The sequence below is a fragment of the Haliaeetus albicilla genome, chromosome 8 (assembly GCF_947461875.1).
Source record: "Haliaeetus albicilla chromosome 8, bHalAlb1.1, whole genome shotgun sequence".
NCBI lineage: Eukaryota > Metazoa > Chordata > Aves > Accipitriformes > Accipitridae > Haliaeetus > Haliaeetus albicilla.
The window spans coordinates 19,854,309-19,879,882 of record NC_091490.1 but is presented as its reverse complement, the minus strand read 5'-3'; the positions used below and the strand labels follow the sequence as shown (position 1 = coordinate 19,879,882).

General features: G+C 38.8%; 1 protein-coding gene across 8 annotated transcripts in view; it reads left to right on the top strand.

Annotated features, from left to right (window-relative positions):
- Positions 1 to 25,556, top strand: part of ABCA4 (ATP binding cassette subfamily A member 4) — an 86,270-nt gene extending 60,714 nt beyond the window's left edge. For 6 of the 8 annotated variants that reach the window (XM_069789264.1, XM_069789262.1, XM_069789259.1 and 3 more), the window contains 25 exons: positions 106 to 311; positions 742 to 790; positions 1,316 to 1,557; positions 1,992 to 2,116; positions 3,430 to 3,528; positions 4,541 to 4,730; positions 6,888 to 6,982; positions 7,895 to 7,927; positions 9,085 to 9,190; positions 9,319 to 9,393; positions 9,852 to 10,021; positions 11,027 to 11,204; positions 12,634 to 12,749; positions 14,459 to 14,606; positions 16,060 to 16,183; positions 16,928 to 17,057; positions 17,958 to 18,078; positions 18,937 to 18,999; positions 19,111 to 19,217; positions 20,212 to 20,353; positions 20,930 to 21,064; positions 22,545 to 22,648; positions 22,736 to 22,828; positions 23,171 to 23,420; positions 24,361 to 25,556. In XM_069789264.1, the coding sequence (XP_069645365.1) occupies positions 106 to 311; positions 742 to 790; positions 1,316 to 1,557; positions 1,992 to 2,116; positions 3,430 to 3,528; positions 4,541 to 4,730; positions 6,888 to 6,982; positions 7,895 to 7,927; positions 9,085 to 9,190; positions 9,319 to 9,393; positions 9,852 to 10,021; positions 11,027 to 11,204; positions 12,634 to 12,749; positions 14,459 to 14,606; positions 16,060 to 16,183; positions 16,928 to 17,057; positions 17,958 to 18,078; positions 18,937 to 18,999; positions 19,111 to 19,217; positions 20,212 to 20,353; positions 20,930 to 21,064; positions 22,545 to 22,648; positions 22,736 to 22,828; positions 23,171 to 23,420; positions 24,361 to 24,483 (3,224 nt within the window). In that variant the 3' untranslated portion in view covers positions 24,484 to 25,556. The other 2 variants (XM_069789263.1, XM_069789266.1) reach the window with 2 other exon arrangements.
- The last annotated feature ends 18 nt before the right edge of the window (positions 25,557 to 25,574 follow it).

Genomic DNA, 25,574 nt, shown 5'->3' with positions numbered 1-25,574 from the left:
ATGTAATAGAGCAGTCCCCTTTTGTATAGTGCAAACAACAGCTTTTGAATCATGCTTAGCATGGTTAAATATTCATTCTTTGAACACTGTTTTGACTTTTCACAGGAGATCTGAATGAGCTAGCAGAAGTAATTCATCATCATATCCCAGAAGCAAAATTAATTGAAAGCATTGGTCAGGAACTCATTTACCTTTTGCCCAATAAACACTTTAAACAGCGATCTTATGCCAGTCTCTTCAGAGAACTGGAGGAAACATTGGATGACTTGGGACTCAGCAGTTTTGGAGTTTCAGACACACCACTTGAAGAGGTAACAGACATTAAAATATCTGCTGATCTTATAATCAGTCCCCAAAATGTTTTCTGAGACAGTTCCTGTTCTTAAACAGGTAATCTTACTAATTCCTAATATCTTCTTCAAAACCTAGTCACATATGCTGTGGCATACTCAGAAAGTCTTTGGGATGGGTGTAGAGAAAGGATCCAAGCCTTACTTCATGTTAGCCTTGTGGAACATGACTCATTAGCCTGAAATCTGTCTTTCTTTGTATCTCAGTTTATTCGTTTCTTTATTTTTTTTATGTACTTCATAAGAGACCTCTGATTGTGTAATAAGCAGGAGTACTGAAAATGTATCTAAATTTTTTTCTGTTACGTTAAAGGATAATGTATAGTGTTCCAGAGGTCAGGTTATTGTACCTGTTCTATTCCTAACCAGGAGATGTGTTTGTCTATGGCAGGTTTTCTTAAAGGTCACAGCAGAAGTTGACCCTGGAATGCAAAAAGCAGGTATGGATCCATGAATCAGTATCTGATAAACTTTTCTTGGGACTGTTCTGTATTCTGAACGCCAAGTAAAGAGGAGCCTCAGAACTTTCAGTCTTTGTATGGTGTTCTTGCCAAAATAAATTTGTTCAGCAAATACCTGTTTTGGGGGCCTGACATGATATCTGAAAAATGAGATTAAGTCAGCAGAAAGACTTTTATTTAGATTGGATCAGGTTCTTAACTATGTAAATAAAAGTAGAGTGTCAGGCCTCCAGATGTCAATGGTTTTAGTAGTTTTATAAAAGTACTTTGCTGACCATTAGTTCATAAACTACGTACATAATTAACTTGTTCATCCTGCTGAGTAAGAGGAGTGTTAACCTATATGATGCTACTAGATATAGCCACAGTGCAACGGTTGTAATTAAAGCAATCTGGTGATGTGATATATACAGTTGGTAAAATCCGGAGCTCATTAAAATGTTTATGCTACCCTCATATATGGAGGATAAGGTGTCTTCTCTGCCCCTTTTCATCTTAACCTAGGATACACTCAAGAAAATGGTTCTACTCTTGGCAAAACTTCTACTGAGAACAAACCAGCTGAACAAACTGCACTGAAAACTAATGACGCTTCTCGAATGCCAGCAGGCGTAGCAGGAGATCAAAATGAAGGCAAAGGGTCCCGACAGTATAAAGGTTTTCAGCTTGTATGTCAGCAGATCAAAGCACTGCTCATCAAACGGTTCCACCATGCCTCCCGCAGCCACAAGGACTTCCTAGCCCAGGTATTGCCTGACTTTTGCTGTTCTTGACTCTTTCCCACAACATTCTCAACACTGTCTTTCCCAGCAATGTCTCTATACAAAGCAACAGAGGTGTTGCAAATGGGTAACAATGTAATGTAATGGTCCCTAACTGTTCTAATTATGATTCCAACTCTTCTGCCTCGTATTCTATTTCTTTCTGCCTAGAGTCCAAGTTCATGATTCAATCACTACTAGCACAGTATTTTATTTTTAACCTAATACATTTCTGTGACAACCAGAATCTTAACTGAAAGCAATTGAAATTAAATTGTTGGTGTTCAGGAGCTAAACTAGATCTGATCTGTGTGCTCCTGCTGTCCCTCCTTTGTTTGTATATATTATGAGGTGTGTACAGTGTCACTCTAATATATTATGTCTAATAACCTAGTGTGATGTTTTCATGTTCCCTGCAGATTGTTCTCCCTGCTAGTTTTGTGTTGCTGTCTTTAATACTTTCAGTCATTATTCCTCCGTTTGGAGAATATCCTGCCTTAACCTTACACCCTTGGATCTATGGACAACAGTTTACTTTCTTCAGGTAAGAGGAATCACTGAGTAAAAGTACATCTGCCATATATACAACCTTTCCTTCCTAGCATTTAGGATCACGGGGCCCTGTCTTACTGGGCGTTTCTCACTCTATGTGGTATAAAAAAGGATTCACTCCATTGGAATTGGCAGATTTAAAATAGCATGAAATTGATGCAAGTGGAAGATACAGCAAGTAGAAAATAACCAATAGTCCTTCAAATATCTTGCTATCTTTGGTACTTTCCTCTTCCTACCTGAATTCATGGGCTTAACACTTACAAAGTTATGTCCTGCCTAACAGGAGATCCAGGACAGTAAGAAATTTGACCATTTCTGATATGCCATTGAACTACTGCTGTATTCATAATCTTAGAGAACAATGAGATTCAAGCCTACCTGCTGACCTGTGGTAGATTTATTTATAGTTAGTACAGTATTTGGGCAAAGTTATGGAAACAAGATAAAAGCAGAGACTCTTAGGTTTTATTAATGCTGCTGCTTAGCAGTTTCTCCCCACACAGTATCCTTTGGCTGGGTCTGAATTTTTTTTGTCCACTAGCACTTTGTCTCCTTTCATTGTTCATAGAAGCTTCAGTTCTGTTCTTTCCAGATCACTGCACAATTCCTCTCTGCTCTCCTGAATACTTGCTTCACCTTCACTTCCACGTATTCCAAAGCTGAACTTGCACCCATTAAAAACATATGCAATGCAGAGGAAATTTATAAAAAGCGTTTAAGTCCTAGACTAGATCACAACTAGCAGAAAGCAACAAAACTGAAGGCAATAATTCTGAAGCATTTTACTAGAGTTTCATACTGAAAATTCACATGAATCTTTAATTTAATTTACATATGGTAGTGTGTTGGAGCAGTTTGATATTCATACTTGTATAACACTTGGCACTAGCAATATTCTGTAGTCTAATGTTATTAGGTTGTTAGTTGCAGATGCTTCACTATTAGCAGCATTGTCTCTTTGGCCTCAGCAAATGAAGATGCGGAATATGTTTTTCATCTTATTACTGAGTGTGACAGGGCGGAGAGGGTAGAAATGTGGATTCAAGCTTTTTTGGAGAATATTGCTATAGGACTATGTCGGAAGTCATCCTTTAATATTAGGAGAAAAGGACCATTGCTTTAGCCTGTTAACTATCTTGGAAGGTTCTGGGGTTTTGCATAAATAACTAAAATAATTGCATTATTAGCATTTGGAGGGGGGCAGTTGGTTCTACCATATGGCTGTCCTTCACCAGTTGCCATGTGTATTCCAGTACAATAGTTTGAAAAAAAAATTTATGAAGTCCTTTCTTATTCACTTAGCAATGAGCGTCCTGGCAGTGAGCAAATGACCTCCCTCACTGATGCTTTCTTGAATAAACCAGGATTTGGAAATCGCTGCATGAAGAATCAGCTTCTTCCGTAAGTAGCTAGCTAATCTCTCTTGAATGAGATTCTAGCAGGGAATTACTAGTGGAACTTGTAGTGAAACAAGAATGAATTGGCTTGGCTTTTCATTAGAGCCAATGCTTCAGATATATTGTTGGCAATAATTCAGGTCAAAAGTAACAAACAAACAGCAAGATAACCAATGCTACTGGATTAAGAATGATTCACAGGGCTCAATGTGACTAGCTGGAAACCAGCTCATGTAGCCTTGTATTGACAATTAAGCAACCTTGAAATTTATGTCAGTAGGCCAGTGGGCTCAGATCCAAATCTTCACAGCTTCCCTGACATTTTTCACGTGTGAGTCCCCTCAGGTTCCTCCTGTTGCCACTAGTGTGTTTGGAAGCAATAGCTTCAGCAGTTGCTTAGATTGTGAAGTAGCAATAGGACAGTCTCAATGATTTGAAGCTATTCTCACTCTGAAGTGAGGACAATGTTAGTAGAGCTCTTACTTTAACATTTGTTGTCCTATCCACTTACCCTGCCTGTGAGTCCTGCTTTGGGGGCATTTGTCACTGGCATGCTATACGTTGCCATTTGTTCCTTTTCTCCTGCCTCTCTCCCAGTCATGATATCCGGCAGCTTGATTTTTCTGGCTGTCCTCTCCTCTTTCTTCCCCTTCTTCTCCTCTGCCTGGTACAGCAGGGATAAAGAGGAAACATAAAAAAAATAGATAAAAGATTCTGCATAAGCAAGGAAAGGGATAGTTTCTTCACAAAGATATGTCTACTACTGGGTCAAACACAGTCCCCTTGTTCCTTCAGTGTCCTATCTGCAAGCTGAAGACAGTAAACTTGGCAGAGATGTGGGGAGAGATTATATTTATTCATGTTTACTGAGTACTCTAAAACGTTGTTCTTATTTGTAACTCACGCCACAAGGGCTGAGAGGAGAACGTCTGGTGAGAGTGTTGTGATTTTGTGGATTTGTAAGCTCTCATGAACTGTATCTCTGCACAGCTTAAAGAGTCTGTTCCTCTACACAGGAATTACCCATGCAATAATATGCCAACTGCCTGGAACACACCTGCTGTTCATCCTAACCTAAGCAGCCTCCTGCTGAGCCAAAAGTGGAGCCCTGAGAATCCTTCACCTTCCTGCAAGTGCAGCACTCACAAGAAACTCACTATGCTGCCAGAATGCCCTGCAGGCGCAGGAGGCCTCCCGCCACCACAGGTTGTGTCCTTGTGCCATAAATCTTTGTAGTGCAGTGCTGGAAAGGGGATTAGTGTGCCAGTACCTTCCCATGGCAACATACATGGAAGGAATTGAGTACATTTTTAAGGGAGCAAGAATTGCTGGAATTTGGAATTCAGTTTCAGAAGTATTGGGAAATCTTGCACATTTAAATGACATTTCATTACTATTTTCATCCAAATTGCAAACTTTTCATATAGAAAAAAATCACAAAAATTTTAACAATTTATCAAATAATTTTTTAAAAAGTCTTAATTTTTTTTTTGCCTCAGAGAACAATTCTATTTAGAAGATTGCCTTTCCTTAAAGAAGGGAAGGGAAAGAGGGAGAAAGAAGAAAGGAAGGAACAAAAAAAGTAACGATTTTGAAAAACATGGGGTGGGGTCATCTCATTAAAAATGGAAAAATTAATATTGAGTCAACCCCAGATAATTTTTTTTTACCTATCTTTTGGTTCCATTTCTAGAAAGAAAGTTCTAAGCTAGCAAAACAAATGTTTTTATGCATGTGCATGAAGATGAATAATTTAATAACCATTGATGCTGTATGGAGAAGAGATGAGCTACATTCCCACCTGTTCCTATCAATGAATAATCTTAGTAGTCCCCTTTATAAAATGTGCTTGCTCTTTTGAAGAGCAAAGGAAAATTATAGCCTGTTAGTGTTTACATTTACTAAATGTTTTTCTAACAAGTTAAAGAAAACAGAACTGCAGCCACTCTTAGAGTAATAGCTCACTATTTAATATCTCACCATGCACACCATTCAACTCTAATATTCTTGTTTGCCAGGCTGCACACATTAGCCAAATGACTAAAATAATTCTAGTTTTAACAGTAATGTCACAAGCTTAATAAATTTCTGAATCCTAATCCATGACACAATCTCTCAAAAATACTGATTCAGCTTGCTTTGGTTTCTCTATCACTATTCACAAAACAACAAAACAAAGTTGTTTTAAATATCTGTAGAATTCCTGTTTATGAAGGGAAAAAAAAAGAAATTAATAAAGAGGTTATATTCTGACCTTATTCACAGCATCTCAAGTTATTTCTGATTTCCAGGTAATCCTTGTCCAATGGATAGCCAAAGTTGAATTTTGCTAATAGCATGCTACTGTATTTGAGAGGGAAATTTAGTCTAAAACTTCAAATCCAAGTAGGATGCAAAATTAATTTGTTTGTTTGTTTGTGGGGATTCTAGTCCTCTAAGGAAAATGTGTTTATTATAATATTATCCTGATAATTTTGCAGGATATGATAATTTTATATAACTTGTCAGGAAGAAAGTCTCCAGGGAAGCAACAGTATGTAAATAATTGTGAAGTATGTCTGAGCATAGACAGCTCATTTAATGAAGGGACTATGAGGATGCTACTAGTCTTCCTCTGTATTGTCTAGAATCAGCTAGACATCTGTCATATATCTTCTGTGTCATCCAGTACTGCCTCTGTGTGGACAAATGTAGGAACTTCTGTAAAGTTCATTAGACTTACTTTCTAGGTCATTACTAGGTCGTTTCAGGTTGCAAGCTTTGCCCTCTGAAACTGCCCAGGAACCTTTTAAAGTATATTCTACCTTGGGATAAACTCAGCAAGTTTGAAGTCTTGCATTTCACAGCGACCCTATATTTGCAAAAGACTCACAAAGGCCTCATGTGGCATCATTTTCATTATAAAAAAGAGAGTAATTTTCATTCAAAGTATCTAACGTACTAGTGAAGGTGAAGTTTTCATATTAATTTTTATTTCAACTTGCTAAATCACAGAAAACTACTTGATCTTCATTGGGACCTCAATTTATTTGAAAAGCTTCTTTCTTTCACAGTGAAGAAAAGGTCTTGAGCAACCCTGGCCTTTGTTGCAAATAACTCGGGCCAAGTTTCAAAGTGAAGTGCAACTGTTTTGTGTCAGGCATTGCAAACTTCTGTGATTTCATCATTTCTTCTGAAATCTTAGTGAAGTAAGGAAATTTGGGCTAGAAAGTGAATGACCTACTCTCATTTCAGTGATAATATGAACCTGAGCAATTCTTCTGAACCAAAGCTACTTTTGCCATTTTCCTGACAAACACTTACTTAATAGCTTTAGAGACTGTAAAGTTTACTGTGATTGATTAGGTTTTCTTTTCTTTCTAGAGAGTGCAGCACAGCACGGAAATTCTTCAAGATCTGACCCGCAGAAATATTTCAGATTTTCTGGTGAAAACATATCCCACTTTGATAAAAGGGAGGTAGGTTTGAATCTCTCTTTTGTTTTTTCACATGCGGTATTTTGTACCTGGCCATGAAATTCTCATTTAATAATAACATAGCACCTGATTTGCCACAGTATTGTGCAGACTTGAGCATCATGTCCATATTCCCGATGTAAAAATTAGGAGATGCTCATTTCAGGGGAGTTAAATTGTTTTAATTATACCTATTTTTATAATCGGGTACTCTGTTATAGGCAGAGCTAAGTTTCAATGTTGATGGAATACCACGTTAATGGTAACTGTGTCAATAGTGAGAAAACTGGTGCCTCGGCACAGCATGATGAACTGCCTTACAGAGATACTAGTTTGTGTTCCTGAAGAACTGTAGCCACACCAGCATGACCACCTGCCTGACTTAATTATCACTTCTTTCCCAGAAGTGCTAAAGAGCCAGAGGACTATGTTACATATATACATCTATCCTACTGATAGCTCCTCAGCTTGCCTGAGCATTGTGCATGGTAATTAGCTGTGCAGTGTCCATGACCTATTATTTTTGATTCAGGCCTTGCTACCTTTTCAATTCCCAGCAGAGTTCTTTGAATTTCCATTATATTAACTATGTGCTGGCTGCCTTTGACTAATTCCTCTTAGCACGTCATAATTGCTTTAGCTACATCTTCTAAAATCAATTCATTATGGATTTAGGATAGAGCCAGTATGCGTCACTTTAGAAATCTTGCTTATCTCTGTATGAGCTGGAGATGAATCATGTCAGAAAACAAAACAAAACAAAAAAACAAAAACCCACTGCAGGGAATACCAAATGTCCTGACAACCCCACAACTCAAAGTAATAGGAATTCACCTTTCATTTCCATTAAAGCCTGACAATACCATCAACTTTGGTTCGGTGCCTTAAGAGACAGGATCTTTTTGTCTGTTTCAGCTTGAAGAGCAAATACTGGGTCAATGAACAAAGGTAAGAAACCAGTTCACAAATTATGGTGGTAAATAAAGGAACAATGAATTTCTGTTTATCCATGGAGCCTCGCAATGTTTCTCTGAATGGCCAAGGGGAATTGTGGCAGATAGTATAGAACAAAGAGATGGCTTCAGTGGGAAACAAGTTGGGGGTCAGCAAGGGTTTTATAAAGACAAGGGGTTATATTTGTTTGGACTACCCCCACAAGGATGAAGGCCAGAGCCACACAATGGAACTATCACAGTTTTATTATCTGCAAGAGTCAGACTAATGGGATCTGGGTGATGGAAAGTTACAATACAAGACTGTACTACATTGCAATAGTGCTCTGGTGCCACTCTTTCAAAGTGCAGTAGAAAAATATAAACCCTCCAAAAAAAAGACCTGGGTAAGATGAAACTAGATGCCAGCCTATCAAATACAGAAGTAACAACCATGACACCTCATCCCTGGTCTGAATATGCGTAGTAGTTATAAAACAGATTCCACTAGTGCTCCATGCTTATGTAGAGGCATCAGCTAACTCCAGTATGATGTCTACACTGCAGATACTAAACTTAAAAAGATGACTGATTAGCCTGAAGAACATACATACTTAGTTTTTCAGCAGCAGTAGGAATTCACTTCAAAGGTGGCAGCCAGATGACTGACTTCCTTCACGGAATATCTGCTTGTTCATGTGCAAACATTACTTTCTATAGGATTTTACTTTGGTTCATCTCATGCAATAACATTTATTATTATGGAGTATTGGCTGGCACCAGCATTGCTGAATACCTGCTTCTCACAGGGCAACTGACATTTTAACTGAGGTCCATGCTGTCCTCAGTCCTCCATGCTGTTCAAACAGTTATATCTCAATTATCTTGATTTAAAGATTTTGCACTGTAGAAAGAACTGTTTTTTCCAAGTCTTGTATCTAAATAATAATTTTCTTGGGATCCTAGCATGAACCCCTCAGAAACTGTTAGAACTTCTATTATTTGTAAGCCCTATAAAGACCTAATACAACCTGTTAGAAAGAGATTGTTATACATTAATTATGTGATGTATAGAAATCAAACTTATATTAAGTGGATTTTTAGTATTTCCATCAATGTATAGAGTTTTGGGTCTGTGGTACAAGTGACTAGTTATTCTGTTCTCTTTGTTAGATATGGAGGAATTTCTATAGGAGGAAGGCTCCCAGTCCTTCATGTTTCTGGAGATCAAGTTGTCAATTTTTTAAGTGATCTTGGCCGAATGATGAATGTGACAGGAGTAAGCAAGATTTTTTTTTTTTTTTTTTTTTTTTGTCCCCTTACTTAAGAATTGTTATAAAGCTGAAAACCTGCAGCACTGGATTTCACCCAGACAACTGATCTTTAGCCTTCTCTTTTTTATTTTAGGGAAAAACTTCACTGGCTGCTGCTAAAGAAATTTCTAATTTCCTTACATACATGGAAACTGAAGATAATATTAAGGTATTTGCTGGAAGTAGTCTGCTAACTCACAGTCTTTCTTGACATAGGCTTCAGATTTTGAGAATATTGCTAGTGGCATTTTTAGATGCAAGAAGAGCTGAAATACTATACTTATTATAAGTAACATGGGATACAGGGTTAGCAAAGTTATTTCTAATGTGAGACTTTTTTAACCATGTTCTTGCTGTCCTAAATACTTCTGAGTAGGACACATTCTGCTAAATTTTAAAATGTGCTTCTATAAAATCCCTTGACAGTGGTTGTCCAACCCTTTTAAAAGCATAGTATGTGAGCTCCTCCTGCTGGACTGTGCCTAGGAGCTATGAATTCCTGGTGCTGGATTCTTGCCTGCTGACAGTGTCCACCAAAGTAGATCAAAGGCAGCCAAGTTTTCTCCTGCAGCTCAGGGTTATTAATGAAGGCTTCTTAAATGAATCTGTGCTTTCTGACTCTTTTAGGTGTGGTTTAACAATAAAGGCTGGCATGCTATGGTTAGTTTCCTTAATGTAGCCAATAATGCAATCCTTAGAGCTAACCTGCGGACTGGCCAAGACCCTGAGGAATATGGGATCACTGCTGTAAACCATCCTCTGAACCTCACTAAGGAGCAACTCTCTGAAGTCACTGTGTAAGTCTGCCTGTGCTCTGCTGCTGGCTTTTATCCTTCCTTCTCCTGGCAGCTTTACCACCTCCAGTGTATTCACACTCTGAGGCGAAATAGTTCAATTGGCAGAATGCAGAGGGCTTTCCCTGAAGTTTTATTCTAATCAAGAATTAGATATACAATCTGTTCTTTTCTGTCTCATTATATTCCTATTAGAGTTCATTCCCATCCCGTGTAGGAGCTATGACTATCAGTTATACATGATTACATGTTTTTGTTGATTCCCAAGCACAAAGATTCTGAAGTCTTTGTTCATGCTCCAAAGCCAATAGATCTACTTGTAAAATAACACAGAGATCATAACCAAAAAAAGAATCAGAAATTATCCTTAAGTGACTACAGGTAGGCAGTAGTTGTCAACCTCCATCTTGGCGCCAAGGACAGCACACAGGTAGATTTTCAATAGCATGTAGTAGGGTTGGTGTATTCCAGAATCTAAAAGCCATAATTTCTTGAAAAAGACACCACTAAGAAGACATGACATCCTGCTCATGTGTCTCCACTCATGTCTCCTATTAAGTTCAGAATTCAGTGAAACTGAAAACTCTGCCTAAGCACAGAGGCAAGATCTGCATATCATCTCACTGTCTGCAACTTGCTTCTTTGCATCCTTCTTTTCCCAGCTCCCAGAGCACTTCAGCTATTGTGCCTTAATGTCTTGATTGAGACACACCATACAGGAAAGGCTGTCAAACTGAAATATTTATATATAGGAGTTGAACTGTTCCAGAGAATGAAGGCAAGTAAAAAATCAGGGAATGGTGCCACCATCACCCATATTTGTAAGCTACAGTCCCCAAAACAATTTGGGAAAATACACTAGCACATTTTGAATTGGAAAAGTCTTCTACTTAAAAAATAACTTTGCTACTTCTAGATCTTAAAATTCCCTCCAGATTCCCCAAATGCTAATATAATTTTGGGTTGCATCCATTCTCTTGCTCACAGTCCATTCTTGTGCTGTTTTAGGCTGACCACTTCAGTGGATGCTGTTGTTGCCATCTGTGTGATTTTTGCCATGTCCTTTATACCAGCCAGTTTTGTTTTATACCTGATTCAAGAACGTGTAACAAAAGCCAAGCATCTACAGTTTGTCAGTGGTGTGAGCCCTGCGATCTACTGGCTAACTAACTTCATGTGGGACATAGTGAGTAACTGCTGGTCTGATTTCATAGCCTGCAATTATTCCTGGGTTTGCACGAATGGGGGACTAATCAGTGAATCGAGTGAAGGTGATTCTGAGCATTGCAAAGCATTCACTTCTTCAGGTGTTTCTCAGAGAGCATGCTAAGGGTCTGATCTCGTAATTACATTATGTAGAAAGTAAGTCAGGTGCACAACTCATTATTCAACTAATGAAGCTGAAATTGTTGTTATCTTAGGGTTTCTAGTCCTTACAACTGAATGTATAATAAAGTAAAACTTACCACAGCCGGGGAAAGCCTAGTTGCCTGATGATAGTCACTCCTGCCCTATAGAAGAACCATAACATGTTTCAAGATATTCGAGAAATCTAAGTGGGGGAGATTCACAGGCTGCTGGAACAGTAGCTGGAGGCCAGACAAAATACTCTAGGGTGTCTAAAATGACATAGATGTATTTAAGTCACTGAATCATGTTCACTGTGTTATTCCAAAAGGATTTAGACCACAGGCCCAGGCTTGCTTAGACACTGGCTCAGCTACCCTCCCATTACTCCTCAGGCCACTTTGTCACAAAGGAGCAAATTCTTTGCCTGGTTGAGACACAGCAGGAGGCTTGTTTTCTAGCCATGCCTTCTCAACAAAGAGAGCAGCCAACAGCTTATGCAATAAGAAAAACATGAACATGGAATTGAAAAAAATTAAAAAGAAAAAAAATTGAAATAATTGAAAAGCCCAAAACTCTTCAGGCTTTGGAAGGTGCTCTTTAAGGAGAAAGTAAAGCAAAGCATTAATTTAGGAAATGAGGGGAAAGAAGCAGGTCTCTGAGTTACTGTCCCCTGCTGGTCACAGCAGCCTCCCAGCAGCTTCCTTGACAGGAATTCTGCTTGGCCATGGCCCTTGACAGCATGATGCAAAGGTATTAATTGGTGTTAGCAGTTCTGTGAAATGCCACCTTCCATTCTGCATGGGGGGCTCTGTGCATTGCAGTAGACTAGCGCTACTAATACTGAACAGAAAAAATTGAGAAGAGCAGTGGCCAAGCATACTCACTTTAGCCTCCTCCCAGGAATGTGGCTCAAACAGCTAGCTTTTTCCCTCCTACACAGCCTTTGCATCACCAGAAACTGCACTTCTCTTGCATATACCCAGCCTCTTTCCATGGGCAGCCTGCCAGCAGGACCATGAAATAATTGGCTCCCAAACCATAATCTAAGACACAACAATATATGTTGTATTTTTGATGAACGGTCTGATAAAAATGTCGAGTGCTGCCAGGGACCCACTGATCCAAAAGCTTGAGTGTGACTAGTCTAGCTCATAAATTCCAGTGTTCCTCAATACAAAATCCTTTTGGAATAATGTGTAGGATCTGGATATGTTTGCAGACCTTCTCGGGTCTTACACACTGATCTTCACCCTGTGATGTGGCAGGTGAATTATGCACTGAGTGCTGGAATGGTTGTGGTTATATTCGCTGGATTCAACAAGAAAGCATACACTTCTCCAACTAATCTCCCTGTGCTTGTTGCCTTGCTGCTTCTGTATGGGTGAGTGTTCAAGGTTATTCCTGCATGTGGGGCCCTGTATTTCACATGGAAATGATTTCATGTTATTGAGCTCAGTACTTAGTGAAATCCAGCTTTAAAGAATAAAACCGCATGGGTACAATACAGGTTAGAACTGGATTCTGCCCCGCTCCAGGATATTTACACACTCTGGCCACATGCCGTAAAAGAGATTTTTTTTTTTGTCACTGCCTTACATTTTTAAGCATTAAATGTGATCCTTACAGGAAAGTATATTTGTTTGCTTTGCTGCTTTCTGATATGTATATTGTGTAGGAATTTAGTGGTTGTTCATTTGCCACATTGACAGCCAATACTAAAATATCTTTCAGCATTTAACCCAAGGGCAAAGAGCACTGAGTCTTCAACACTTTAACTTCAAATGAGCATTTGTGTTGGCAAAATAGCATTTTATAAGGCTGACTGAAAGTCACTTTCATTTAACTAGTGATCATATATTTTTATCTATAAAATCATATTCCTGATAGCCCTGCAGCTGATGTAGCCTAGGCAAAATGATTGACCAGATCTATTTCTCGAGTTAAAGAGGAAAATGAAGCTTTTCACATCCTCCGATGTATATCACAAATTAAGCCTAAGAGGGAACAGTTCTCTTCTGGGCAGACTACCTTTAATTTTCTGAAGTTTTTGTGTTCTTTGAACGAAAATCCTGAGAAAATGCAAAGCATTATCATCAGTTAATTTCTGTAAAATACCCAGTGTTAAAAAATGCTATCAGAGTGTTCATTTGTTTTATTTTTTTATTATATATTTTTAAAGTGCAATAGTGGTATCTTTAATAAGTTGTCTGTGGCTCTGTATTTTTTTTTTAAATACGGTAATTCATGGCTGTGTAGATGGACATTTAAAATGTCTTTGGATATTTTAAAGTATCTACCAACATGAAATTTTCTGAAAAAATATGGTCATGTGGCAGTCACTTCAATGATAATTTCATAATTTGTAACTCAAAATAAAAAAAACAGAAAGAAAGGTAAATTCATAGAATCTTACATTAGCCCTTGCGTCCAGCTGCAGTCACAATGGGAAACAGGATGATTCTTTCTGACCGTGTGTGTATTGTCCTGTTAAGCAATTCAGGTTGTTGTTACTGAAGTCTTCCTAGTCAGATTGATTGTTGCTAAGCATTGTAAATTTATTCCAGAGGAATACTCCTCTTGTGTTGCTGAATGTGCATTTGCTATGTCCCAGAACTCATGGCACAGGAAGCTCCAAATTAGGAGTAAAAAAAAACTATGGTAGAGGAGTTAGAAAAGAATATAAAAATTTACAGAGTTTCTGATTTCTTTGGACAGTTCCAAAGGCTGAGGAGTATCTAGAAAAGCAGTACATTATATTTGCTTTATCTAACATTTCTTTGTCTCTCCCTTCTGGTGTACAATCCAGTGAGATGTGCAAGGATACCTGCAGTGATAATAACCTTGCTAGCATTAAGTTTTCTCAATTTTAGCCGTTTCTATGCCCTGCATTTTTACAGCAAAAAAGGCTAAGCAGAAAAAACTTTTTACCTAGTAACCAAGGAAAGAATACTGTAGTGGCATCTCTGGTTGGTTACACCATTTCATTATACTTGGGATGAGAAGAAAGCTCAACTTTGTGTTTTCATTAGGACAACTGACATGAGAATACTGAGAAGCTGTTATCATAATTTTTCTATCTTTTGCATGCAGATGGGCAGTAATTCCCATGATGTACCCTGCCTCTTCCTTCTTCAGTGTCCCTAGCACTGCTTATGTTGCCTTGTCTTGTATTAACCTCTTTGTGGGGCTCAACAGCAGTGCCATTACATTCATCCTGGAGTTATTTGAAAATAACCCGGTAAGTAATGTTTTTGTTGTCACCTGGTTTTAAAGAGCTGTGCAAAGGGTGTTCAAGCATAACCATCTCTAACAGTAACTGTCTTTCTCTACCTTGCCGTTTATTCTGGCAGTAAATGAGTGGGGAACTTGCCAAGTAACTGCAGGGACAGGCGGGCAGAATAACCCAGAGAAGCAGCCCAAGGCAATTTATATCTTGGGCTACACACACAAGGAATGACATGGAGTGTTTTTCATCCCTATGAGCAAACTTCTGTACACTTTCACAGTTGGGAAGGAGGGGACATGGCACTTAGTTCTTGCTTCTGCAGCTTGGATTGTACAGGAAGGTGAAGATGGTAGAAAATCATGCAGTCACTACTAAGTAAGGAAAGACACTTACTCCTGCTAGTTATTGCGTTAGAGGAGATGTTCTGCTTATAGTAGCATTTTGAGAATTGCCCAAAAATGGTTTAACACTACCAGGAAGGTGACAGAAAGTACAAGAATTAGACAGAATACAGCGAGTGCCAAAATTAGTTCTTAGAAAAGCGAAGACAGTTGATAAAACACTGTTGGCTTGTATGCACTACTGCTACCACCTCAACAGTTGCTGATACTCTGGACACTGAGACTGATACCCTTTCTACATCTGACAGCAATCCAAGTAGCTATCATTACTGATAGTGCGTTTTCAAAGACCATGTGCTGATCAAGCATTGTTGTTTGCTGGGAAGGAGAAACAGACCTTGATTAAGTTCATGGTTTCAAGGGGCCAACTTTACAATACTTTCTGTCCCTGGTGTTCCTGCATTCTCAGCCATGCTTCTTGATAGCACACGTTTCAATCTAGTGCCATTCAGTCTGTGGGACAGCAGGACAGTATTGTTACCTTTGAGAATATGTCTCTGTTGTAGACACTGTATCTCCAGAGGGAAAATTGCCCTTCTCTGGATGCAGTGTTGGCACAGCTAGACTGCTACTGGCACTTATGCTGTTTTGGGTATCTCCACATTGCACCAAAGTCTACTGTGTAGTTATGCCCAGACAGTGGTACTTTTCAATATTGTGGCAGTCCTGATTATGGAAATATTCCAGCTATAAATAAAGATGTTACGACAGAAAAATGCCATTCTTTCTTGTTGCTCACAGTTGCTGTTTATAATAGCTGACACCAGAATTACATGTTACCTCTGCTACATAGAGAAATACTTCATTACAGATATTAATTTCTCTCCCCATTGACAGTTTTTCACAAGCACCTTGTCTGGTACAGTGTATGCCAGCATTCTGCTGTGCTGTGTTTTAGATTGCAGATGCTTTGGATGTAACTTGGTAATTACTCTGTTTTCTCTGTTGTAAGAACACGGAACACAGTTTCTCTGACATGACAAAGAACTTTTCACACATGTTGCTATGTTTTCTTAAGGAAGTCTCGTTTCAACTGCTTATTGTGTTGTTTCTGTTTCTTATAGTCTTTGCTGAAGTTTAATAAAACATTGAAAAATGTGCTGATTGTCTTCCCACATTTTTGCCTGGGCCGTGGACTCATTGACTTGGCAATGAACCAAGCTGTGACTGAAGTATATGCCAGGTTTGGTAAGTAAAGCCAATAAGCAACAAGTTATATCATGTGACCTGACCTTGGATGAGATGGTTGGAAGTGTTATCTTGGAAAATTAGTGGCTATTTCTGAAATTCTCCCCTTTCACATCATCAGGTGGATGAGGAGTATGAAATTTCAACTTCTCTGAAGAAATCACAGCTTCTGATACAGCTGCCAGAACTATGTGGCCCAACCAGCACAGTGTATTGGAAATGAACCATTTGTTCAGTGCCATACCCTGGTGTCTTTTTATCATTTGTTCTGAAGCCCTTAGATCATTACAGGAGGATATATTATTTCATTTCATTTTAATACTTTGGCAGCCCTCATGTTAATGCTTAAGGTGGCTGATGTTCTTCAAATGTATCCTGTTGGGATATAGCTGTCTTTGATATCAGACAACTTATTAAAATAATAGTCATATAGCAGAACTCATCTATTTTTATTCAGGAAATGTATGTCTTTCACATAATCCATGCATATTTCATGGTATGATATCCAAACTAGTGATATTCAGAGAGGTTATATTCATTTTTACTCCCATGCAGCAGCTGAGCTTGGAGCTTGTTTTCTTAAGAACCTTTATAAGGCACTGGAAAATGAAGACATTGCCTGATCATGATCAAATAAAGTAGAAATTTTTATCCTAAACCATTATGATTATGCCTTTTGTTCTGAGGAGCAGTGGGTTTTTTCAGCCGTATTTCACCGTGCTTTCTGGTGCTCTTTCTCCGAAGGTGAGGAGCATGTTTCCAATCCTTTTCAGTGGGACTTTGTTGGAAAGAACCTGGTTGCCATGGCTGTTCAAGGGGTTGCATTCTTCATTCTGAATCTCCTTACGCAGCACCGTTTGTTCTCTACAAGATGGTATGTCTGAAAGCTTGTATTAATGTTCCTTTATTAGCAGGGTGAGTGTCTTTGTTCTTTTCTATGTCCCTCTTTTTTCTTTTTCCTTTCTTTTTCTCTGAATTTGTCAGCTTTTTTTTTTTCTGTTTACTTGATTTCATCTTAACTTATTGACATCCTGATTCAAGAAAGCATTTACAAAGTGCATTCTCTTAACAGAATTTAAGAATATATTATTAAAGAAATGAGTTTTCTTGAATTAAGACTTTAGTGTAAATTTTTTTAGATTAAGACACTGTAATAGTGAGATTATAAAATGACTTGGAAAGTTTGTAGTGTCATAAATACTGTCATGAGGTACTAGTCTGACATCTCAAGACAGGAGTTCTAGTCCATGGCACAGGACAGTTGCAGCCTGGACACTATGCAAGCTTCCCCTCTCTGCTTTACAAATGTGGCTCTATCTCAATGAAAGCAACTACCTTCCAGGTGTGAATGGGTCATTCACTTCTGATTGAGATTGCCCACAAGGGTACTAATTGGTACAATTATAAAAAATATTGTCTTACAGAGATGTCCACTCAAAAGATCTGTAGAAGGACTATCACTCTCTACTGAAGAGCAGCCAAATAGTGAAAGCTGTGGCTGAGGGGCAGGTTATGTCATATCAGTGACTGACAAGGCATGCTCTTTTGAGCAAGCCATTTCCTCCCTTTTTAGTATTTAGAGATTAACTTTCAAAGGTCAGGGATTCTCCCAACAGCAGGAATGCTGCAGCCAATGTCACATTGTGAAGTTTCAATCCCACTGCTTCCACCCGTCACATTTTTGGCAATTGATTAGCCATTGTTTCACACGGTTATTCTAACTGCACCCAGGGCAACTCATGGTTTCTGCAATCAATCTCTTGGATTTTTCCAGGTTTGCTGAGACAGCCATGTCACCTATTATTGGTGAAGATGAGGACGTTGCAGAAGAAAGAAAAAGAATTATGAATGGAGGGAGCAAAACAGATATCTTAGAATTACAAGAACTGACCAAGGTAGTATTTTGAGAAGAATGAAACAAATGAGTCTAATATAAATTCATTCTTTCAGAATGTATTTCAGCTGTGCATTCAGATGTTATTGTTTTCAAAATCAACCTTGTGCCTTAGAAAATAGCAAACATCTTAGAAGTCAAGGCTATTTCCTTTGATTAGAAATCAAACCACAGGGAAGTCCAGCAAGGACAGTGCAACCCTCCCTGCTTAAGGTTTGCGGTTTTTTAACCTCACATCATCTGATATGACTGTTACCTATTGAGTGTCCATTTCTACTACTAGTCTTTTCTTCTACAATACTGTTTTTTCCATAGGTGAGTTTCAATCAAGTTAACCATTTGGTTGCTTTCACACTGAGGGCTATAGTTATTGCTAATTTATCTTCTTTCCAGACGCTGAAGGCATCTAAGTTAAGCTATCAGAATGCATGCACGCTTGAGCTACAGAAATACAAAGATTACACACATTGCTGGGATCTCATGAATAGAGACCTGGAGCATCATTCGTCAGACTGCCTTGCTGTATTGTTCCACTTTAGTTTGATATGTCAGAGATACTTTGTCCCAGGAAAGCATCAGGTTTGTCTCCTAGTGCTAAAGATATGAAGTAAAAGGCTGCATGCAGAAAAATTGGTATTTTTAGGGGTCATTACAAATTTATTTAATGTGAATAAATGTCTGACTTTGTAGAATGCTTACTCTTTGGTTTTAATTTTTTTATTTACTCCTGTCTTGGTTCTAAAGTTGCCTCATCCCAATAACATTAAACTAAAAAAATTCAGAAGATTTTCTTTGCTGTAGATGTCTTGAAATAGGATTTTTCTTTTTTTTTTTTTTTTTTTTTCCCCTGTCAATTTAGATTTATGCAGGTAGGCACAAGCCTGCAGTGGATAGACTCTGTGTTGGCATCCGTCCTGGAGAGGTAGGTTGTTCAATAACACTAGATCACATTCCATGCATCAGTTCAGATTTCATGCCCCTGCTGATTTGCAAGTTGGAAATACTAAAGAATGTGATAAATTTTGTAATTTAGTGCTTTGGTCTTTTGGGAGTGAATGGCGCTGGCAAAACAACAACATTCAAAATGCTGACTGGAGATACTGATGTGACATCTGGAGATGCTGTAGTGGCTGGCAATAGGTAAGTACCTTAAAAAAAAAAACTGTGACAGTCCATTTACCGGGGTAGAACTGTCCAGATCATAGTCTCAATGACCCAGCAGCTCTTTTCCAGTTTTATGGCACTGAGAGAGATCACAGCTAACACACACTGGCACTTCATACTTTTAACATTCTGTTGTAAAATCTGTGGGTAAGTTATAGTAATGCTAACACTGGGACAAGGCAATCAGATCGAATGGCAAGAGCTGGCAAACATAACCAATCCAACAGGGTACTTTGAGCTTTGGGACTTTTCTCTGGCTGTTTCTAGCATCTTTGTTTACACAGTGCTGGCATAATGCCATTAAGTTAACGCAGCATGATCTGGTATTCGCTTATGTTAGTTTAGTTCCAGGTTGTGTGTCTTGGTTTGTTGGGTGTAGTTGGGATTTGATTCTTTGTCCATTGATATGATTTGAACAATAGCTATTTTGTTGCCAGGACATGGTCTGGGGCAATCTGCTCTAGGTGACCCTGCTTGAGCAGGGTGGGTGGACAAGATGCCCTCCAGAGGCCCCTTCCAACCTGAACCATTTTGTGATTCTGTATTTCTCCTACTCCTACTACCACCACCAAAGTGTTAGCCTTGTGTCTTCCCTGTCTGTTCCCAGTGACCATGCTCTGAAATGAAATTGACTGATTTTTTTTTTCTTCTAGAAATAAACACCTTTTGCAAAAAATAAGATCTGAGTGGCTGTTTGAAGAACTTCTCATTAAGTTAGCCTATACATAAATGGGAAGATGGGTGAGGGGAAATGGTCTTACACTCCTAACCAGGACTGAGCTGACTTAGATGAGAATATATTCCTTGCTATTCTGTACAGACAGATATTTTAGTAGGATGTTGTGTCAGAAAGAATTCATTCTCTTCTTACAAGAGTTGTTGCCCCAGAAGAAAAAGGTTTATTCAAACTGTCCATCTCTGTCTTAAAACTAGTATTATAGGACTAAGATTCTTTTCTTTGTTTCTCCAGTATATTGACCCACATTTCTAATGTCCATCAAAACATGGGATACTGCCCTCAGTTTGATGCCATTGATGACCTACTCACAGGACGAGAACATCTATACTTATATGCACGCCTGCGGGGGGTTCCAGCAGAGGAAATCAAGAGGGTAAAACATTCTTGCTTTTGACTTATACATAGTTACAGTGAATATTTGTGATGATTAACTAGGCTCAACATGCGAAGGGTCAGAATTTCCAAAGTGGCTTGCCATTCTGTGTGTTGAAGTCCTGGGAATGGTTCCTGTCATTTGGACAGTTAAGTACAAGACTGCACTATCCAATGCAGGTTCTTAGACATTAATGGTACTTGCAAAAGTGTGATGTCAATTGTGGAAGGCTAAAGATGCAATTGCTATGACTCAGAACTGCACTGGTTGCTGTTTTGTTCTTGTCTTTAAAGTTGTTTATGTATAAGGAAGAAAACATGAAGAAGATTCCAGAAGAAAATAATTTAAATTCTTGCACGGATAGGAAGTCTACAGCTGAGGCTGGTTTTATGGCTTTCCCTCAAGTAGTTAGAATTCCCCTCATCATCATAAGTTTTTTGGCCTCCCCTGCTTCAGGTCTAAAATGAATATGCTAAAACCCAGGGAACTGCCATGTCTCTGCCAGAAGAGGGACGTATCAGCAATCTCATCTGTTATGCATTAGCTGCTGTGTGAAAAAGATGGTCTTTCTCATAGGTTGCTGAATGGGGCATCCAGAAGCTGGGGCTTCCTATGTATGCAGACCACCTGGCTGGTACCTACAGTGGTGGCAACAAGCGCAAGCTCTCCACTGCCATTGCGCTGATAGGCTGCCCGCCACTCATCTTGCTAGTAAGTGTCATGGTAACATAGCTCTGTGACAGTTGAATATAACATCTCATAAAACTACATGCTAAAGAGGTACAAGGATGTTTATGACAGTCCTTGCAAACTCCTTTCTGCCCTCAACTTACATCTACTTCAATGTAATTTTGAGTTCTTTAATTTCAGGGATAGACTGGGATGCATAACTATGTTTCCAATGGATCCCAAGTGATTATGAAAGAAAGATCTTCAACAAAGAATGGTTTGAGATAAAATCTATAATCCAGACAAATCTGAATTTAAATCCATGTTTGGTTTCAGTCTACCTTTTCTTGTCAGAGTATAACCACTCATGTAAGAGATGATCTTACAACACATACCTCACTGTTTTATCCAGCAGAACAGAGGAGAATAGCTACCCTTTTGCAGCCTTTAATATATTTGGAATAAATTATACAAATTGAGACTAAACTATAGAAATGCTGAAATGTAGTTCTCATCAAATAGCACAAGTTATCAGATAATTGTGTATCTGAAGGGAAATTCTAAATGCAATTACTACAAAAATTCTGTATTTAGATTATACTGTACCACCTTAGTTTGTAGGCTAAAAAGAAACATTTTAATAACATTTTAATATCATGGCTCCTTGTGCCATTTAATATGCCTTTACATGTATTCTGCCCGTACATATTAAATAGCCAGATAAAATGTTTTCTCATAATTTCTTACAACAAAATGTTGAATGAAATCTTTTTTTCCAAGATTTTTAAAAGTCTTTTGTTACTAACTGGGTTAATTGATTTATGCAGGAGCAGAAAGTTAGCTGGTGTAAATCAGGGTGACTTCACTTGCTTCTTGGTTGAGAAATGTGTCCTATATGTTTATGTAAGTAAGAAGGTTACTTGGGGAGAGCTCACTCTCCTCTTACACGAGTTGTTGCCCCAGAAAAGGAAGATTTTATCTGAAGAGTCCATCTCTGTCTCACAGCTGGTATTATAGATATAAGATTCTTTTCTTTGTTTCTCTAGTATATTGACCTACATCTCTAATGCTCATCAAAACATGGGAGCCAAACTTGACACAATTTGATGTAACTGCTACTCCATAAATGTCTTTCCGTTTATTTCTATTTTGAGTCCTAAATGTTTTTATAATGAGACATCACAGATGCTTACATTTTTGATATCTCAGATCCTAGACTGGGAACTGCCTTTGTTGTAATCGCCACTGCATTTCCTTCCCTGTAGCTGTGCCCTACACAGACAGCATTATATTCTTACCTGCATTTTTTTGTACTTATTTCCTTCCTGCTTTGTGCCAAGAAGTGCATTATTAGCCATTCACTCATATGCTTCTCAAGGTGCATGTGCTTTCTCAAGGCACAAATTTTGGTGGGGAAGCAGCTACATGCTAAGGCCCAAACACACAATGACTTGATTCTAAATAGCTTTTCTTTTTCTTATCTGCTTCTCTGACTCTGATGGTCTTAATGTTTCCCTTACAGGATGAACCAACTACTGGCATGGACCCTCAGTCCCGGCGCCTCCTGTGGGACTCTATTGTCAGCGTGCTCAGAGATGGGCGAGCTGTGGTTCTAACCTCACACAGGTAAAAAGAGTTAGAATTCAGAATCCCAGAGTAGCTGAAGTTCATCTGCTGGCTTTTATCTCAAATATCTGTTCTCTTTTTTGAAAGTATGGAAGAATGTGAAGCCCTCTGTACTCGTTTAGCCATCATGGTAAATGGTACCTTCAAATGTCTGGGCACAATTCAGCAGCTAAAATACAAGTAAGTAGAATATTTTAATGGTGGGTTTAAATGGGAAAACTCAGTGTATGTGACATGTACTGTTCTTAACACAGCAATCCAATCTGAAGAGCTGTTGTTTAAACAGACGCATTTCTGGATGCAGCTCTGTGGTATCCTAGACAATTTGAGCAGATCTCATTTCAACTCTGTTATGCTACACACCACATCTGCAGGGCAAATACAGGGCCTCCTACAAAGCTAGATTTTATGCATTATATTTCAGATACTGTTAACGTTTTCATAGTTGCAGAAAATTAATTTCCTTTCTGAATAATGAAACCATCTCTTCATCCAATTCCCAAATCCACATGTGCTCCCCAGGTTTGGAGATGGCTACATTGTCACTCTGAAAATCAAAGCTCCAAAGTCTGGGCTGCCTCCAGATCCTACTCCTGCTGAGCATTTCATACACATGAACTTCCCAGGGAGTTTACAGAGAGAGAAACATTACAACATGCTGCAGTATCAGATTTGCTCCTCCTCTCTGGCTAAGATTTTTCGGTTAATAATCTCCAATAAGGAAAACTTGCATATTGAAGAATATTCTGTCTCTCAAACAACTTTAGATCAGGTAAGTAAAAAATAAAGCACCCATGAGAAAGACTGTCTGGCAAGAATTAGGCAATACAATGGGGATGTATCCAAACAACTGAAGGACCAAACTGTTCAGAGTAGAGAATTATCTTGCACCACTTTCTCAGGCAAAATTCCCAGACCCCTCATCAAAGAGGGTGGATCAGATATGAAATCTTTAACTAATTCCCTGTGTAAATAGGTGCCATTTGAAAGCTGGTAAGGCAGCGTTTCCCAGATGACAGAATTCACACAACCCATTCCTTCAGGAGCAACAGTCTGAGAAAGGTCAGCTCTTCAGGATGAAGCTTGCTGAGCTGGGAAATAACGTTTTATTTTAAATAAGAGATTTGGACTGTGTTGTGTCAGGGATACTGTGATATCTAGTTAAATGTTTATATGCATCTGCCATGCACTTTTATACAGGAGCAATTAGACACACAAAACCTGGAAAGTCCACTGGGACTGTTGGCAACACCGACTTGCTAGAGGGTATTAGTCCCATCTGCCTGCTTTCCTAAGTAGCTGAGGGTGCACATATGCAAAGCTGTCTTTGATGGGAATGCTACAGAGATATTCCCGGCTGCCTTACAGCTTCCTACTAGAATATTCTGTCTCCTCTTTCCCACCACAACCAAACTCACTTATGTTGTGCAAGCCACGGCAAACCTTGCTGAACCCATCTCTTGCTTAACAAAAAATAGAATTTTAGTTGCAAGTAAGTGCATCCAAAGGAAGGAAGTTGCAATTAAGTTTATCAACATAAAGAAGGAATTAATGATCCCTGCTGATACACAGTGTCCCAGTTCAGTTCATGTCTATGGATTCCCCTTTCTGTCTCTTCCCTGCAGAGAGGCCAAGAGGATGCAAATGTACAGACATTCCACTAATATATCTCAGTTGATGAGATGGTGATATTTTCTGCTTTCCTCACACAGGTTTTTGTGAACTTTGCTAAACAGCAGATGGAGGATGAGGAAATTCCTTTGCATCCCCGTGCAGCTGGAGCCAGCCGAGAAGCAAAGGTGTCCCCTGCTTTGCATCAGCAGGCAGTTGCATAGACTATTCCTGCAGTCACTAGCAGCTAGAGTGTGCGCAGTGTAAAGATATACCATACCAGAGCAGTACAAGGGTAAAACAAAAGTTCCCATGCTCAGTATTATACTGATTTTTTTGCACCTGAGCACTGTGCTTGCAACAGCAACAGCCCTAGCAACAGCCAACTTCTGCTGCTCTACCAAGAACACTACATGCTGAAAGTGTCAAAGGAAAGGCAGGTCCTTGCTATAGAAAAAAATCTTTCTCTAACATAAAGTTCATTATAAGATACAAGAAGAGAAGTCTCATTCCTCCTTGTTGACATGTAAAGAGCATTAAAGACAGTTTCTCTATCTTGTCCTTTCAGGCTGGTAGGTTTTTTTTGTTTAACTCTTACGTCAGCTGCTACCAGTCAGCAGACAGGTCCCAAGGCAGAGAGTATTGCCCAGCTTAGAAGTGGATTCCTGCCATCCTGAGTGCACAGGACTACCAAAGTCAGAATATCAGTGCTGGCTGATGTGTCTAGTGCTGGGAAGCTGCTTCACTGTCTCACCAGGCTGCCAGTGAAAACAGACAGTTGTCTCAGCAAGAATGGGAAGAATTAATTCAGATCTCAGACCCAGACAAGAAATTTGCTTTAAAAAAAAAAACTTAATGAAAATGATCTCATACTCATCTTCAAGTTTCTCAAATAGAAGCAGAATGTCAAAATGGAGATTAAAAGAAAAGAGAGCATGTCCAAATCTGCCAGTTTTGTTTTCTCATGGAGGCCTGGAAAGATATCTTTGTTACTAAACAAGATAAATTTTTTCTTCTTTCCTGTGACTGGACCCTTAAGTGGGTGTAGTGTGAATAGGGTATGTGCTTTCTCTGTGCTCAAAAGGAAAATTTCAACCTGCTTGTACTCCACACTGCACTCAGTGGGAAATCATTTGACATTTAGCTCTTTTTTTCTGGTTCACAGTTAAAATATAGTGGAAAATAACAATACTGAAAACACATTCGTAATCATGTATTGCTTCAGTTACCAGATCTAACCATTTCTAAGAAAACTTCTCTAAGATATGTCATACAGAAATAAAATCTGGGTCATGTATTTTCGCTTTGTTAGGTT